The 17,447-nt window shown below is 50.7% G+C and overlaps 1 protein-coding gene across 2 annotated transcripts in view; it reads left to right on the top strand.

Moving 5' to 3' along the window:
• C1QTNF2 (C1q and TNF related 2) overlaps positions 1 to 16,953 on the top strand; it is a 28,202-nt gene extending 11,249 nt beyond the window's left edge. For both annotated transcript variants that reach the window (XM_075541920.1, XM_075541921.1), the window contains exons 2-3: positions 13,123 to 13,375; positions 16,179 to 16,953. In XM_075541920.1, coding sequence (XP_075398035.1) covers positions 13,123 to 13,375; positions 16,179 to 16,792 — 867 coding nt within the window. In that variant the 3' untranslated portion in view covers positions 16,793 to 16,953. The remainder of the gene's footprint in view (positions 1 to 13,122; positions 13,376 to 16,178) is intronic.
• The last annotated feature ends 494 nt before the right edge of the window (positions 16,954 to 17,447 follow it).

The following is a 17,447-nucleotide window of genomic DNA, read 5'->3' as shown; positions in this document are numbered from 1 at the left end:
TAGGAGGCAAAGGGCATTTATAGAGCTCTAGACAAAGACATGTACATATGCAAATATATATATATGAGGATGGAGAAATAGATCTATGTGCCTACATTTATATGTTTAGTATTAAGGTGGCAGAGGACCTTGGGCCTCTACTCAAGCACTCCCTCAATGCATGAATACTTTCTTCTATTAAATTGGCATTCAGTGATGCTCACTCTCCTGACACAACCGCTGAAGCCAAAGCAGGTGAATAAGCAAATGTGGTGAAGAAAGCTGATGGTGCCCAGTTATCAAAAGAGATAGCATCTGGGGTCTTAAAGGTTTGAAGATAAACAAGCAGCCATCTAGCTCAGAAGCAACAAAACCCAAATGGAAGAACACACCAACCTGTGTGATCACGTGGTTCCGAAAGGATCAGTTATCAGGCATCAAATAACAAAAAATCATATCATTGGGTGCACACCTCCATGATATGATCGCCGAGGACAAATGGGTGCATAAGCAAATGTGGCAAAGAAAGCTGATGGTGCCTGGCTATCAAAAGATATAGCATCAGGGGTCTTAAAGGCTTGAAGGTAAACAAGCAGCCAAGCCCACATGGAAGAAGCACACCAGCCTGTGCGATCACGAGGTGTCAAAGGGATCAGGTATAAGGCATCATCAGAAAATAAAAATCTTACCATAGTGAATGAAGGGGGAAGTGCAGAGTGGAGACCCAAAGCCCATTTGTCGGCCGCTGGAGATCCCCTCGCAGAGGGCTCTAGGGGAGATGAGTCAGTCCGGGTACAATGTAGCACCGATGAAGAATACAGCTTTCCTCCAGTTCCTAAATGCTTCCTTCCCCCCAACTACCATGATCCAAATTCTACCTTGCAAGTCTGGATAGAGCAGAGGATGTACACTGGTGCAGATAGGAGCTGGAGGCACAGGGAATCCAAGGCAGATGATACCTTCAGGACCAGGAGTGTGAGGGGCGATCCTGAGAGGGTAGAGGGTGAGTGGGTTGGAAAGAGGGAACTGATTACAAGGATCTACATGTGACCTCCTCCCAGGGGGATGAACAACAGAAAAGGGGGTGAAGGGAGACGCCGGACAGGGCAAGATATGACAAAATAATAATTTATAAATTATCGAGGGTGCATGAGGGAGGGGGGAGCGGGGAGGGAGGGGGAAAAAGAGGATCCGATGCAAAGGGCTTAAGTGGAGAGCAAATGCTTTGAAAGTGATGAGGGCAAAGAATGTACAGATGTGCTTTACACAATTGATGTATGTATGGATTGTGATAAGAGTTGTGTGAGCCCCTGATAAAATGTCTTTTTAAAGACAGACAGAAACAGAAAGGGATTTGATTGTCTGCTTGGAGAAGGAGCAGCTCAGGGTCTCAAGACCACAGAGGGCTCCCCAAATTGAGGCTGCTGGGTCTCCTACCCCCTTAAACTTACAGGATCCTGACTCCTCCCCACCTCTCCAGGCCTCTAACCCACCTCCGTCCATAAACGGAGAGCAGCCAGTGCGTCGTGTCTTCTGCTTGGTCTCTAGATGGGCTTGGGGAGAGTGGTGGGTCCGAGAACACTTTCCCTAATGGTGAGTCTTGAGTCTGGGGTAGTTGGAGGGCTGGGGTTTGGACTGTGCCGACTCTCAGACCCTGAGCAAGCTGCAAGGAGCCTGGGGCCATCCTGTGCTGGTTGGACTTAGGATGGACTGCTGATGACTGGAGTCACAAGATGGAGAGATGGAGATGACAGAAGGATGGGTCCCAGAGTAACCATCGAGGAGCCCTAGAAAGGGGACTTTGATTTAAGAGTTTCACCAACAAGTTTCACCAAAATCAGGATTGGGACTCCATCTTCCGAATCCTGCCTGCCATCTCACGGAGGTCCCTCCCTTTGTTCAGTTATAAGAGTGGCATTTTCATGGAAGGTTTGGGGGGAACTATGTTTTGACCACCTGCTGTGGTCCAGGCACTGGCGAGGGCTCCGGGATACAGCAGAGAGCAAGCAGACAGGGCCCTGCTTTCCTGGCACGCCCATTGCAGAGGAAGAGGTAGCCATTACGTCCAGAAACATCTATTTGATCAAAATGGGTTGTTTGCATTGAATGGAACAAACTGAAGAAGCCTGGGGGTGACTGATGGGGGTGCTACTTTACATCACGAATACAAGGCCAGCCCAGGCTTTTCTGAGGAGATGATGAGACAGGCAGCTGCCTTGGGGGGTTCAATGGGGAAGGTTTTCTCTTCAATTGTTGAGCGCTTGTTGTGTTAAACATTGAGCAACACAGGTGAAATGCCATGAGTTTGGCATAGGATTGCCCCACTGCAAAGTTCAGGAACAGTGAACTGAAGTGACAGATTGCCCTTGACTCTTAAGCATTGAGCTGACCATTACCCCTACCAGACAGGGTGGAATAACTTGATAGCAGATCACATTTATTTGGGCATGATTTATATCACTTAGTGATGAAAATGATGACCTGCATGATGGATTACACCTCAACATAAAGAAACAAATATCATCACAACTGGACCAATAGCAACATGATAGATAGAGATTGAAGTTGTCAAGAATTTCATTCTGCAACAGAAAAGTGGGTAAAGGATGACAGAAGATGATGTAAAATATGGAAATAATAATCTACAACTTATCAAGGGTTCATGAGAGAGGGAGGGTGGGGAGGGAGGGTGGAGGAAATGAGGAGCTGATATCAAGGGCTAAAGTAGAAAGAAAATGCTTTGTGAATGATGATGGCAACAAGTGTACAAATGTGCTTGACATGATGGATGACTAAGGATTGTGATAAGAAATGTAAGATCCCCAATAAAAGTATTTAATAAAAAATAAATTTTAAAAATTTTAAAGAATTTTGTTCTTGTGGAGGGAGGGTAAAACGAGGAGCTGATACTCAGGGCTCAATAGAAAATAAGTGTCTAGAAAATAATGATGGCAACATATATATAAATGCTCTTGATATAATTAACATATGGATTAATATATGAACTGTAAGAGCCCTCAATAAAGTAATCTTTTAATACTTCTTTTAAAAGAAAAGAATTTCGTCTAACTAGGATGCACTATCACCACTGAGCAGTGAGGAAATCAACTACCGTATTGTACTGGACAAATCTGCTGCACAAGACCTCTCTGCAGTTTTAAAGAGCAGGTGTGGTAGTCACATAAGCTGGTGTCAATTTGAGGATTCAGAGTGAAGGGATGGAGTCTAGCCTGTCAATCAAGTCATACCAGTGAGACCCTGGGTGGGCATGGCCTTCTGAGGATTCTGGGAACCTCTGTCTTCTCCCTGGAGACGGGACACACCTACTCTGTCTCTGCTCACTCCCTGTGAAGCATTGCAGCTGACAAGACACATGGAACTATGCTAGGGCCCTGAGCTGGAGAAGCCACATGGAGAGCCCTGCCAGCGCTGAGATGTTTACACCACCACTGCATCTACAAGACTCTCCACTGACTGGCCTGTGATCTTCCTGCATTCAGCATCATTGCATATTTTTTGTGAATCTGAAGAGGACTTTAAGGATTGGTATCGACATATGGGGTAATATCAGACTTATGGACTTGATCTGGACGGGGCTGGGATATTTTCTTTTTGTATAATTACTCTTTATATGAAGCCCTTCTTATACACATATGAGTGTCTCTCTGGATTTGTTTCTCTAGTCAAGTGGACTAAGCCAGCAAGGATGTCACATTGGGAAGTAAGGTGTGCCTGACTCAATTGTATCATACGCATGTGAAATTTGAGCAATGAATAAGGAAATCACAGACTATGGTGTTGGTGAAGAATACTAAATGTATCATGAACTGTAAGAAGAACAAGCAAATCTGTGTTGGAGAAGTATATCCAGAATATTCCTTAGAAGGGAAGACGACCACTCTGTCTCACGTGCTTTGGGCATATAATCAGGAAGGACCAGTCCCTAGGGAAAGCCATCATCCTTGGAAAAGAGGGAGAACTAGAGGGTCGGGGAAAGGAGGAAGGCCCTGAATGAAGTGGACTGGAATATGGGTGGTGACCTCGCCACAGTGGCTGCACGGTGGGCTCCATGGGGCAGAGCCATGACTGTAAGAGCACGCGGTGTTTCATCCGGCCGCACACAGGATGATGGTGAGCCAGAACTGATGCAATGCGATCTCACCTACCAACAAACACCACATAGACAGCACAGTCCCCTTCCTTCCAGGTGAGAGAGGCCCCCCTCCCCCGCCCTCAGCCCCGCCCAGTTGCCTCTGGAAGTGGGGGCTTGCATGTTGCCGTGACGTTGAAAGGGCTTCCGCAGCACTTCCAAGTAAGGAGACCAGGAAGAAAAGCTTGGCACTCTTCTTCCGAAAATCAGTCAATGAAAGCTCTGTGGAGTGCAGCGGTCCAGTCCACAAACAATCAGGGATGGCCCAGAGCCAGGCAGGGTTTGCCTCTGTTCAACACAGGGTCACCACGGGGCGAGAGCTGACTCGATGACAGCTCACAACAGCAACCTCCACAGAGGGATTGTTCCAGAGCCCTGGCGCAATGTCCGGACACCTTTTTCCTCCCGCCCCCCCCCCCCCCAGCCATTCCGTTGATTCTGACTCACAATGACCTCAAAGACAGAGCAGAACTGCTCCGTGGGGTTTCAGACGTTGTAAAAAACGTTCAGAGCTGAAAGCGTCATCGCTCTACCTGGGAACAGCCGGCGTGTTTGAACAGCTGTCAATGCCTTGCAGTTAGCAATCCAGTACTCGACCCACAGTGCCACCAGGGCTGCAAGAACAACTGTTTAGAAACGAAGATAACAAAAGGTGGGGGAAGGTCAGAGGGAGGGCAGCAGAAACCAATGCTTTTACTTGCTTGCTTGCTCTTTTTGTTCCTGACCCATTGAACAAGTACTGGTGAGTCCCTCCTACATTCAGTGGAGCCTTGGCAGTACAGTGGGTTATGGGTTGAGCTACTAACCGCAAGGTCATTGATTTGACACCACCCACTTCTCCTTGGGACAAAGATGAGACTCTCTGCTCCCATCAAGAGTTACGAAGGACAGACTCTGGGGCAAAAGCATGGTACCCCATCAGACCTGACTGAAGGACATGCCTAGAGATAAAAACTCAGACCTTGATCTATTTACAGGTTTTTCTTTTAATTAATTTATTCTTCAATGGGTAATTGGTTTCCTTTTTTGTTGTCATCGCTGTGTTCTCACTCATCACCTGTCTTGCTATGGCTTGATTTTTTGGTGCATATTATTATCTCTGCAGATCTGTCTAGATGAGATAGACTGGATGAATAGTCTGGAGGAGAAAACAATGGGACCACTGGTTCTGGGGGCACCCGGGAGAGCGGGAGGCGGGGCTAAGGAGGTGGTGCTGATCAACCCAGGGACTGGGTAGCAACAAGTGATCCAAAATCAGTGGCAAGGAGGATGTGAGAGGCCTGGTAGGGATTCCCCAAGGGCAAGATAACCGAGAGAAATTACTGAAACCCAAATGAAGGCTGAGCATGATAGTGGGACAAGACGAAAGTAAAAGGAAATAGAGGAAAGAACAAGGTGACAAAGGGTATTTACAGAGGTCTAAAGACTGGAATGTACATATGTAAATATATTTATATGAGTGTGGGGAAACAGATATATGTGGATATACTTATAGGTTTAGCATTAAGGCAACAGATGGACATTGGGCCTCCACTCAAGCACTTACTCAATGCAAGAACACATTCTATTAAATTGGCATTCCAGGATGCACACCTTCCCGACACGATTGCTGAAGAAAATTGTGTGCATAAGCAAATGTGGTGAAGAAAGCTAAAGGTGCCTGGCTATCAAAAGATATAGCATCTGGGGTCTTAAAGGCTTGAAGATAAACAAGAGGCCATATGGCTGAGAAGCATCAAAGCCCACATGGATGAAGCACATCAGCCTGTCTGACCACAAGGTGCAGAAGGGACCAGTTATCAGACATCAAAGAACTAAAAATCATATCAGTGGGTGCCCACCTCCCTGATATGATCAATGACGACAAACGTGTGCATAAGCAAATGTGGTGAAGAAGCTGATGGTGCCCGGCTATCAAAAGATATAGCGTCTGGGGTCTTAAAGGCTCGAAGATAAACAAATGGCCATCTAGTTCAGAAGCAACAAAGCCCACATGGAAGAAACGCACCAGCCTGTGTGACCACAAGCTGACGAAGGGATCAGGTATCAAGCATCAAGGAACAAAAACTCATATCATTATAAATGTGGGTGAGTGCAAAGTGGAGACTCAAAGCCCATCAGTAGCCAGCCAGATACCCCCTTAATGAAGGATTGTGGGGAGACAAGCCAGTCAGGGAGCAGGGTATCAACGATGAAACATATAACTTTTCTCTAGTTCTTAAATGCTTCCTTCCCTGCCACTATCATGATCCCAATTCTACCTTACAAATCTGGCTAGACCAGAGGATGTACATTGGTACAGAGAGCAACTGGAAACACAGGGAATCCAGGACAGATGACTCCTTCAGGACCAGTGGTGAGAGTGGCGATGCCTGGAGGGTGGAGGGAATGTCGGGTAGAAAGGGGGAACTGATTACAAAAATCTACGTATAGCCTCCTCCCTCGGGAATGGACAGCAGAAAAGAGGGCGGGGAGAGACATTGGACAGTGCAATATATGACAAAATAATAATTTATGAATTATGAAGGGTTCATGAGGTAGGGGGAGGGGGAGGGAGGCGGAAAGCGAGCAGTCGATATTAAGGGCTAAAGTAGAAGACAAATGTTTTGAGAATGATGATGGCAACAAATGTACATATGTGCTTGACACAATGGATCGATGTATAGATAGTGATAAGAATTGTATGAACCCCCAATAAAATGATTTTTTTTTTAAGTTACGGTCTCAGGGGCGGGTCCACTCTTTCCTGTAGGGCCACCTTGACTAGGAATCAGTGGCAAGAAGTGTGTTATTTTTGTGCGCATTCTGTGAGTTCTCAGAGCTGAAAGAGCCAGCCTCAAGGAGCCCAGAAAAGGTTTGGGCTGGAAAGAATGGGTGAAGCAAGAGAGCATATGTGGGTCCAGGTGTCTTTTTTGAATTTAGGCCAAGTGGCTCGTTTTCACTGTAGATTTTTCTTGAGGGCTGAATCTGGGTCTGAAACATTCATCCATTAATTAACTATTTATAGAGGCTCTGAGGGGATAGCAGGTAAGCGACCAGATTCCCTGTCCTCATGGGACTTCTATTTTAGCAAGAAGGCCTTCAGTAGGTGATGGGGCAGGGAATAAACAGGTGAGCTGGCAAATAAGTGACTACCAAGAGATAGTCGGAGCCAGGAAAGAAACAAACATTGAGCTGGGGCAAAAAAGGGAAGCTGTTCGAGAGGAGCTATCAGGGGAAACCTGAGCAGAAGTGATGTTTAAGCGCCCACTCAGACAGTACGGCATGGACACGAGGGTGGAGCCAGAGGGATGCTGTTGAGGTCCAGAGGAGCTTGACCTGAAGACAGCCCGGTGCCTGGGCCCCAGGAGGAACTGAGACTGGGACAGTTGCAGGTATTATTTAGGGCTTTGTGGGAGCCGCTGGGTGAATGCTTCATGCTGTTACCCAAGAACTTACAGTCTCAGTTCCATGCACAGGCACCTGGGAAACAAGACTGCCTGGTGATGTGCTTCCATTGAAAACCCTGTAGCACACCGCTCTAGTCTGACTCACGTCAGAATGAACCCTACAGGCAGCTGGGGAGGTTTTTTGTTCTTTATTTGGGGGGTGGTGGTGCTGGTAACATATTAATGTTTTGCAGCCAGCAGCCTCTGTGGCTGACTATATTTTGTTTGTTTGTTTTAACTTATGTTTTTAAGTGATCGCTCTGACAGCTTCCAAGAATGCCTTCTCTGTGGGGTTGGGAGGTGGTTTCAAAGTCCAAGTGAGGGAGGAGTGGGTGAAAGCGTTACAGTCCCTGGTCACTTGGGTCAGCCCCTGGGAAGGTCCATGATCACTCTTCCAAGGGACTCGGTGGGGTGTGAGCTACACCAGGGCAGTGTGGACATCTCAAAAAGCAGCATTAATTTACTCCAAGAATCCTGAAGGAGAGAAAGTGTTACTTTTTTTCAAAGTCGTATGTGTGTCAGTATGTGTGTGTGTGTGTGTGTGTGTGTGTGTGTGTGTGTGTGTAAATCATAAGTATATGATCTCAAAGAGATTTCTTCATTGCTCTCTGTGGCTTTAGCATCAGCTTCAAGGTCTCCTCTGTAATTCAGGGTAATGGGAAGGGAAAAACTAAGAAACGCTGACATCATGGAAAGCATCTGGACACTAAGGTTAGCCAAACCCAAGTTCAAATGTAAAATCTGTCATTAACTAGTTGTCTGAACATGGACAAGTTACATAACCTCGCAGAGCTTCTGTGCCCTCTTCCGCAGACAAGATAAAACCACAGGGGGCAGGGGCATGTCCTTATGGACTAGCTGTGGGCATCAGAGGTGCTTGGACGTGGCTCCTCATGCTGTGACCTCGGCTCGGTCTTCCTGGAGCCTCCTTGTCTTCATCTGAAAACTGGGAGGACAAGCAGTATGCCTCCTTCCCAGGCTTGATGATGAACTCCCAATGAAACCCTTCCAGAAAAGACCAATGTCGGGAAGATTTTAGTTGTCCAATAAAGTCATGTTGCCCCTGACTCAGTTTCCCCATAGGTAACAGAAGAGGTTAAATTAGACAGTTTCTCCAGGCTCTCACAGATTAGTCATTTGAAACTTATTTAAAAGGCCCTGAAAGAGTTAACCCATCTGAATTCCTTCCCATACCCCTCAACTCGCCTGTCTCCACACAGTGGAGTGGAGGGTGGAGTGGACGCTGGTCCCAAGAGGGTAGGAGCACAGCCAAGAGAGCAGAGCTATTTGGAGACTTTCTGTTTTTGGAGGTGCCCCAGAGGCAGACACTCTCCCTCTAGGGTTGGAACTGAAACCCAGCCTTCCCGTCTTTATTTCCAAAATAGTTCCTGGCTCCAGCTGCCCCAGCTCCCCTGGGCTGTGGGAACCTCCAGGTTCCAGATGCGCCCCGCCCCTCCCTCTGTGCTTCAGCTCGCCCTTCATCCACCCCAGGCGCTGAAGCTGCTTGTCACAGAGAGGACAAGGGGGGCACTGTGGGGCAGCTAGCAGGCCCTCCTCCCTGCCTTGGCCTTGGAGCTGGGCGTGGAGGTCAGGAGCCGAGGGGAGAGGTAAATGGAAACAGATGGCCCTCCTCTCCCTTCCACCCGCCCGCCTGCCCGGGCTTGTCATCTCGCTGGCTGTTCGTAGGATTCACTTAATCCTGGAACCTTGTTCTCACCCTCCTCCTTCCTCCTCCCCTCCTGCAGCCTGCACCATCCACCCCATCTCTCAAACCTGGGAGGACTTGGAATTTGGTTTCTGGGCCCCAGGTCTGTTGTGGCAGCTCACAAATAACCCCGGCCTCTGCTTGGAGATGGGGGGCTCAGTGGGCGGGGCAGTGGGTTCCGTGGTGAGCTGCTTACCTTGAGGTCGGTGGTCGACTTTCAGAAAGACCTACAGCCCTGGAAACCCCCTGGGGGAATTCCACTCCGTCCTCCAGGATGGTGGGACCTCAGATGTGACTCTGCTGCATGCAACGACTACAGGAAGTGCCTAGGTCACAGGGTTCCCAATGTACCTGTCAGTCACCATGTTTCCCATCTCTGCCTGCCACTGCTGCCGTTGCTGATGCACCGCTCGAACAAGGGGAAGCCAGCGATATAATCGAATGCAGCGCTGCCACTCGGTCAGTGGGACTGCAGTCAGGCTTTCCTCACCACGCAGGTGCTCTGACCTGCGGGGATGAACAGGTGAGTGTAGCCGGCAAGTCCAGGCATCCCCCTTGCCTGCTGGCTCTCGGGCCCACCTGTGTGGTTTTCATTCTTGGGGCCCCTTACCTCTGGCAGAATCCCTCGGGCCTGAGCTGACTTATACTGCAGGATGTCTCATCGCTGCCAGCTGCTCTCGAAGGCACGTGGGTAGGCCCTGGCCCACGTAGCAGCACGTGAGCCGCCCACCATCCTTCCCCCTGCTGCCCAGCCGGCCCTCACCCTTGAGCTGCCCCAAGCAGGCGCGGACAGGTCTACTCGCCCACCACCCTCCCACTTTCAAAACCTTAATCTGATGAGTGTGTCAGAGCCTGCACTCTGGGGGCACCCTGGATGGAGCGGCCGGAGTGAGGGGTAGCACCTCGTGTCTGGTGCCCAGGGATCCTATGTTAATCTCACGGGGAGCCCCTGGATGTTGCCAACGATTAAGCCCTTGACTACTAACTGAGGTGGGTGGCCTGAACCCACCCAGAGGTGCCGCAGAATGCAGGCCTGGCGATCATAGCCTTGAGAATCCTGTGGTGCCGCTCTGCTCTGCACCCTCGGGGCCGCCCGGGGCCCGTTAAGTAACTCTTCGCAACTTCTTCACATCTTCCATCTTTTTCTTTAAATCATGCCCCCGGCCTCCCGTGCCCCCTCGGACAGCCTCTGCCCCAGGTCCCGACTCTGTGTGTCTGTCTGGAGCTCTCTAAGGGCTCCAAGTGGGCCTGTGGCCGTCTGCCCGCCCAGGAGGCTTTAAGAACATTTGCAAGAAATGAGGACTGGGGAAACAAAGGGTGGGGGCACTACAACTGATTGTGATTGCACAATTCACTTTAAAGGCGATTTAACCATGGGGGTAGGGAATGTTCTAAAATTGATGTGGAATGACTGCACAATTTTTCTTGATACGATTGAATGATGGAACTATTGAATTGTGTGATATGTAAATTGTGTGCCAATAAAACTGTTGGGGGGGAACAGAAAAAACAAAACATGGAAGAATAGCATTCTAATCTTTGAAGTGGAAAAAAATTCTTAAGAAAAAGCATGTTTGAGAATGATAAGGGCAACGAATGTATAAGTGTGCTTTACACAATTGATGTATGTGTGGATTGCGATAAGAGTTGTATGAGCCCCAATAAAATGATTTAAAAATATATATATAAAAGAAAAAAGCCTTAAAAAAGAAAAAGCATGGATGTTTACATTGCTACAAACTGAAGCTGCGCTTTGTTAAAAGGGATTATTAAAAATGAGTACAAACATGTTAACCAGAAACTATAACTAGGCTAAGACATCTTTCTTGATGGAAGCAGGTTTGTTCCCATAGGGTGGTGTGGGCTGCTGGGTTGTGCTGTTGATTCGGTGTCGGCTCATCGCGACTGGCTGCGACAGAGCTGAGCTGCTCCTGTGCGTGTCCGAGGCTGTAATCTTGATGGGAGCAGATCTTCCACCCAAGGAGCTTCTGGAGGGTTAACAGTGGAATGCTTAACCCCTGAGCCACCAGCGCCCCATCCTGCGGGTGTCATGTTATTTAAATCAGCAGGGGCCTCTCCATCTCTTTCCAGAGTGACGGAGTCTGGACGGGCAGGAAGAGAGGTTGGGCCACCAGCCCAGAGGCCTGGATGCCCAGTGAGCAAGTGGGGTCTGAAGAGAAGGAACATTGAGGGCCTGGGTGGGAAATGCACGACAAAGGCCAAGACCATAGCAATGTGTCCACCCTGTCCCCAGCGCCCTGGCTGCCAGAGCCCCTGTGCTGGCAGGCTCTGCACCCAAGCCTTTGGGAGTAGGGAGGGCGTGGTACCAAGGAGAGAGGGCAGGCTCACCGGAATGTGAGAGGCTCGGCATCCAAGCGAAAGGAACCCTGGGGATCACCATCTAGTCGAATGGATCTGGGGAGAGTCCCTGGACCACCATCAACACTCTCTCCTAGAAATTTGTTAAAAATGCACATTGTGTTTCTACCCCTGCCTTTCTCGGTCAGTCCCCAGGGGCGGTGTTGGGGGTGGGGGGGATCCCAACCATCTTTAGTAAGTTCTCCAGGTGAGTCTGATGCCAGTTCAAGCATGAGAACCACTGGGCTAGGCCCAGAAGACCTGGGGTGGTGCACACAGTGACGATTCCAGCTGCTAGCCCTAAGACCAGGATTCGAATCTACCCAGAGCTGCCTGGGAAGAAAGGCCTGGCAATCTACTCCTGAAGGGTCACAGCCATTGGGAACCCCGTGGGCACAGCTCTGCTCTGACTCAGCTGGGGTCACCGTGAGACTGGAGTCGACTAGGCTGGATCTGTTTGGTTTGGGATCTCATCCAATGCCTCAGTGTTCAGGTGTGGAAACCGAGGCCCGGAGAGAGGAAAGCACGTCCCTAAGGTCACAGAGCAAGCTTTCACTTCTGAGCTCATCCCCAAAGCAAGAAGTCATCCCCATTTTGGGTGGAGAAACTGTGGACTGCAAAGCTGACTGCTTGAGAAAACTTGGGCAAGCCGCTGGTCCCCGGACCTTGGTTTCTGCATCTGCACAGTGACGGCTGGAGAGCAGCTCCTACCTGAGACAGGAGCACGCTCGTCTCTGGAGTGAACATCCTGCTCTCTGCCAGCTTAGCCTGAGCCAGGAGGGCACAGCCCTGCCTTAGACCACCTGGCTCCGATCCCAGCCCTGCTGGTTGCATGGCAGGAGTAGGCTGCTAACTCCCCTGAGCATCTCTATCTCGTCTACAAGGATGTGGCAAGGCTGCGTAATGTGCGGAAGCTCTTCCTTGGCCTGTGCCCGGTGCCAGTAAGGACTTGGGAGAGGAGTGCTGTCAGGCTGCCCATGTTCCTCGGGTAACCATACACCTCGCTGAGTGTCTGCACCCTCCCGTCTCCTCGAGCTCTGGCTCCTACCCCGAGCCCCACAAGAGAAGCAGCCAGACTCACATCACCCCTTGCAACCTGAAGCATTTCTGCCTCGTAACGTTCCATGTGTGCTGCCTCTTTTGAGTGAATACCTGGGTCATTTCTGTCCATCCCCAGCTCCTCCTGGGCGGCAGTCCCTGAGCTGTGGGCCCTGCCTCTGTTTCAGCCACTCAAGGATGAGAGCCTTCACCCGCGAGGCCCTTCCCAAGTGAATGCTGGGTATCAATCAAGCCTTTAATGTAACTTAGTGCATCCAAATGTGTCCACTTGTTCACCTATTGGGGTGTGATGCTGGAAAGAGGAAGAGACAGAGCGACATATAGCAGAGTCTGTCCTGGCTGCCACGTCCTCCTCCCTGCGCCCCCAACTAACTGCCCCCTGCTCTGCTCAGCTCAGCTCAGCAGCTGGCCTCACCTACTCACGACTCTCTTGCCTTCCACAGGTGGCCGCCATGATCTCCTGGGTGCTCTTGGCCTGTGCCCTTCCCTGTGCTGCCGACTCACTGCTCAGCGCCTTAGCCCGCAAGGACTTCCAGAAGGGTTCCCCTCAACTCGTCTGCAGTCTGCCTGGTCCTCAGGGTCCCCCTGGCCCCCCAGGAGCCCCAGGGCCCTCAGGAATGGTGGGCAGAATGGGCTTTCCTGGCAAAGATGGCCAGGATGGGCAGGATGGAGACCGGGGTGACACTGGAGAGGAAGGTAAGAGGTTCAGGGCCTGTCCCCCTCCCAGGCATCACTGCATCTGGTACAGAGGGGGTTATGAAGAATCCCTCTTAATTATAAACCGAATTGGTGTCTCTTTATAAACAAAGCAGTGCATTCAACTGAAAGGGACCAAACCCAAAACGGCCATCGAATCCGTTTAACTGGTGGCGACCCTATAGAGCAGAGAAGACTTGCCCCTGTGAGCTTCCAAGCCTGTAAACTCCTGACAGAAGTACACAGCCTCATGACTCAAGCAAACACAGACAAAACTCGCTACCATTGAGTCAATGCCGACTCCTAGTGACCACAGAGTAGAACTGGCCCCTGTGAGTTTCTGAGACTGTAAGCCTTTACTGGAGTAGAAGAGCACCCTGTCTTTTTCCTGCAGAATGGCTGGCTGGTAGTTTCGAACTGCTGACCTTACAGTTAGCCCGATGTGTAACTGCTCTGACAGCAGGTCTCATCTCAGTGGGTATCAAATCGTGTATTCATCCCTGCCCAACCTGTGCCGTCAGCTTCCCAGGTGACTTGAAGCAAGTCTCTGGAAATACTATCTAGAACTCTCCCGGTTGCAAGAGACAGAACCCCAATATGTGGCCCCCAACTGCTCTTTACTGACTCGTGTAAGTGGGAATCCGGGCTAAGTTTAAGGAATCCCGGGGTAGAGGAGTTCAAAGAGGACTGTTAGGGCTCTGCTTCTCGGGGGTTGGTTCCATTCTCATGGAGGCTGCAGCTCTGTGTCTGCACAGCTGGATCCAGATAGCAGATCTCAGGATGAGTGACCCTCCTGGGATTAATCACGTGTAGGGGGCCCCGGGTGGGGCAAATGGTTTGTGTTCTGCTACGAACCTAACGGTTGGTGGTTTGAACCCACCCAGAAGCACTGCACAAGAAAGGTCTGGTGACCTGCTTCTATAAAGATAGTGAACAAGAAAGCCCTCTGGAGCGGCTCCACCCACCCCACATCCCCTCCTCACTTACCAACATTGCTACGTTCCAAAGTCAAGGTCGCTATAGGAGAATTGGCATTCTTCAAAAACGGAGGATGGCCACATGAGGTCACAAATGGGAGGATTATGGCATCCTTACATAACTGACAACTTACATGATTGCAGAATTGCCGGACCACTGAGGATTGTGTGGCCTCGCCAGCTGACGCATAACCTTAGCCATCACAGCCAGTCCTACTCCTGCCCTGTGCCTCGGGGCCTGGGTCCCTGAGGAGAGCGCTGCTGACTTTCCCCTTTTGATCTAGAGCAACAGGGCGTAGGCTGGGAGCTGCTGTTGGCCCGGAGACACACACACCAGTCACATGTAGCTCCAGAAAGACCTAGAAAAGTAAAACCAGCTTTTCCTGATCCAAAAGGAAGTGGATCTGGTAACACCGAGTTGAGCCCTCGGACACCGTGTCTATGCCTCTTTGGCTCCCCACCCCCCACAGCTCCCATCCAACAGGAGTCTGCCTCGACCTCTCCTCTTAGCCTGGACTCCTCCCACCTTTTGTTTATTTTCATTTTTCCCAAGAGCACCTTTGTGACCTGGCTTAGTTTTATTCTCCTCCCCTTCCTCATTCTTCCTATCTAATTGCATAAGTAATGTATGAATACATCTTCATTGCAGCCTATTCAAATAAAAATAAAGCAAAATTGTTTGCTTACCCCTTTCCATGGACACCTCATGCTTCAGAGACCATATTAATTGGATAAATATGTGTCCTTTGCAGCTCTTTTCCGTGTATTTACAGATAGAAGGGTGCCCGCTGGCAGAGGGGGTTATGTGTTGGGCTGCTAACTGCAAGGTGAGCAATTCGAACTCACAGGAGAACGATGAGGCTTTCTGCTCCCGCAAAGATGTACAGTCTCGGAAACGCACAGGGCCAGTTCTCTGCCCACAGGCCTGTTCCAAGTGGAACGGACGCGTGGCAGTAAGTGGAGTTGTTGAGCAGTGGCCAGCCACTACCAGGCATGCGATCTGCCCTGAAAGTTAGCCATCGATTCCCCAGATCTTGGGAGTGGAGAAAGTGGAATGTATTACATAGTCATTTCAAACCCTAAAACATGGTCAATCTCGCATATTCATATGAGACAAAGTACCTTATTACAAAAACAAAACTCACTGCCATTGAGTCAATTCTGACTCATAGCCACCCCACGAGACCGTATTAGGATGGAGAAATGTTGGAGGAGCTTTGTGGTTTCCTGTTATCCTAAAGAGCTTCTCTCCCTGCTCCGTCCTTCTGACTCCGTGCTTTAAAGAAAGTTCCAGATAGTAGCTCCAGATCTTTTTGTTCAGTGCTGCACAGAATCCTGCTGTTTTGCTAGACCATGGTTTCCGGTCCTTTTGGAATGGCCATTTCATTGTTCTAGGCTTTGGGTGGGACAAGCAGTGCCACACTAAGACCCTGGTGCATGTGGGCAGGGACCCTGTGCCCTTGGCCGGCAGGGGTTGCTCTAAGATCAGAGGATTGGAGTTCGCCCGTTGCAGCACGGCCCAGTGAAGGCTGAGTCTGGCAGGGAAGCCGGAGGAGGGAGGCAAGGCTGTGGCCTGTTGTCAGTGACTGTGCCCTGGTCCTCCCTGATTCTGGAAGGTATGCACTGCGAGCCCCACTTTCCAGATAAAACTGGGAGAGGACCCCAGGTTATACCAGCAGGATTCGAACCCCATAGCAATGGAACTATAAAGCCTTCCAGTTTTCCCTATTATCCAGGGGCTCCTGCTCCCGGGATGGAAGGCCCACGCCCGCAGCCCCAGCCATGGCCTCAGACACCATTATAACAGCAGCTACTCTGTCTTCCAGGTGCGCCCGGCCGGACAGGTAACCGGGGAAAGCCAGGACCCAAGGGCAAAGCTGGGGCCATTGGTCGGGCCGGCCCTCGAGGCCCCAAGGGGCTCAGCGGTGCCCCAGGAAAGCATGGCACACCAGGCAAGAAAGGGCCCAAGGGCAAGAAGGGGGACCCCGGCCTGCCGGGCCCCTGCAGCTGTGGCAGTGGCCATGCCAAGTCGGCCTTCTCGGTGGCAGTGACCAAGAGCTACCCGAGGGAGAGGCTGCCCATCAAGTTTGACAAGATCCTCATGAACGAGGGCGGCCACTACAACGCGTCCAGCGGCAAGTTCGTGTGTGGGGTGCCAGGCATCTACTACTTCACTTATGACATCACACTGGCCAACAAGCACCTGGCCATCGGCCTGGTGCACAACGGCCAGTACCGCATCCGGACCTTCGACGCCAACACAGGCAACCACGACGTGGCCTCGGGCTCCACCATCCTGGCTCTCAAGGAGGGGGACGAGGTCTGGCTGCAGATCTTCTACTCAGAGCAGAACGGGCTCTTCTACGACCCCTACTGGACCGACAGCCTCTTCACAGGCTTCCTCATCTACGCCGACCAGGAGGACCCCAATGAGGTGTAGTGGGGCTGGCTGGGGCTGGGGACTCTGGACAGGGGGCTGTGATTACAGAGTAAGACCCCACAACAGGCTGTTGTGTGTTGGGAGCCGAGAGCTTCTAGCTTCAGGCCGACCTCTAGCCCCTCGCCCGCCCTGCCGTCATTAAAGCCAAGCGTTTCCATCCACTCTTCCTCTTATCCAATCACTGTGCTCACTGGCCTGACATTCTAACGGAGACAGTTTCTGAGTCAAGAAGCAAGCGTGTGAGTCCGCGTGCATTGGAAGTGCGGCACGGGAGGGGGGTGCAGCGTAAGACCGCGGTGGGGGGGGGGTCATAGGAGTGGCGGGGGCACAGAGGAGGTCGGAAATGGTTTTAGGCTTTATTTTCGTAGGTCTGCTTATGTACATATGAAGACACACATGTCCTGTAGACAGTCGATATGCTTTAATGTGTGTATACAGCTTGTACTCCCCCACACTGATAAAGACTGTATTTCAGTGCCCTAACCCCACCCTGAGTTCCCCAAGTCAACCTTCTACCCCACCCCCTTCAGTACCCTGAGACAGAGCCTGCAGAGTTCTGGAGGGAGGAGGGGGGGGAGGGGGGTGCCTGCAGAGGGAACTACGTGCAAAGGCCTCGAGGCAGACAAGAGCTTCACTAGTTCAGGCATCGAAGAAC

This window comes from Tenrec ecaudatus, chromosome 2 (genome assembly GCF_050624435.1).
Source record: "Tenrec ecaudatus isolate mTenEca1 chromosome 2, mTenEca1.hap1, whole genome shotgun sequence".
Classification (NCBI taxonomy): domain Eukaryota; kingdom Metazoa; phylum Chordata; class Mammalia; order Afrosoricida; family Tenrecidae; genus Tenrec; species Tenrec ecaudatus.
Note: the sequence above shows the minus strand (reverse complement) of the source record. Positions and strands in the feature narration are given on the sequence as shown.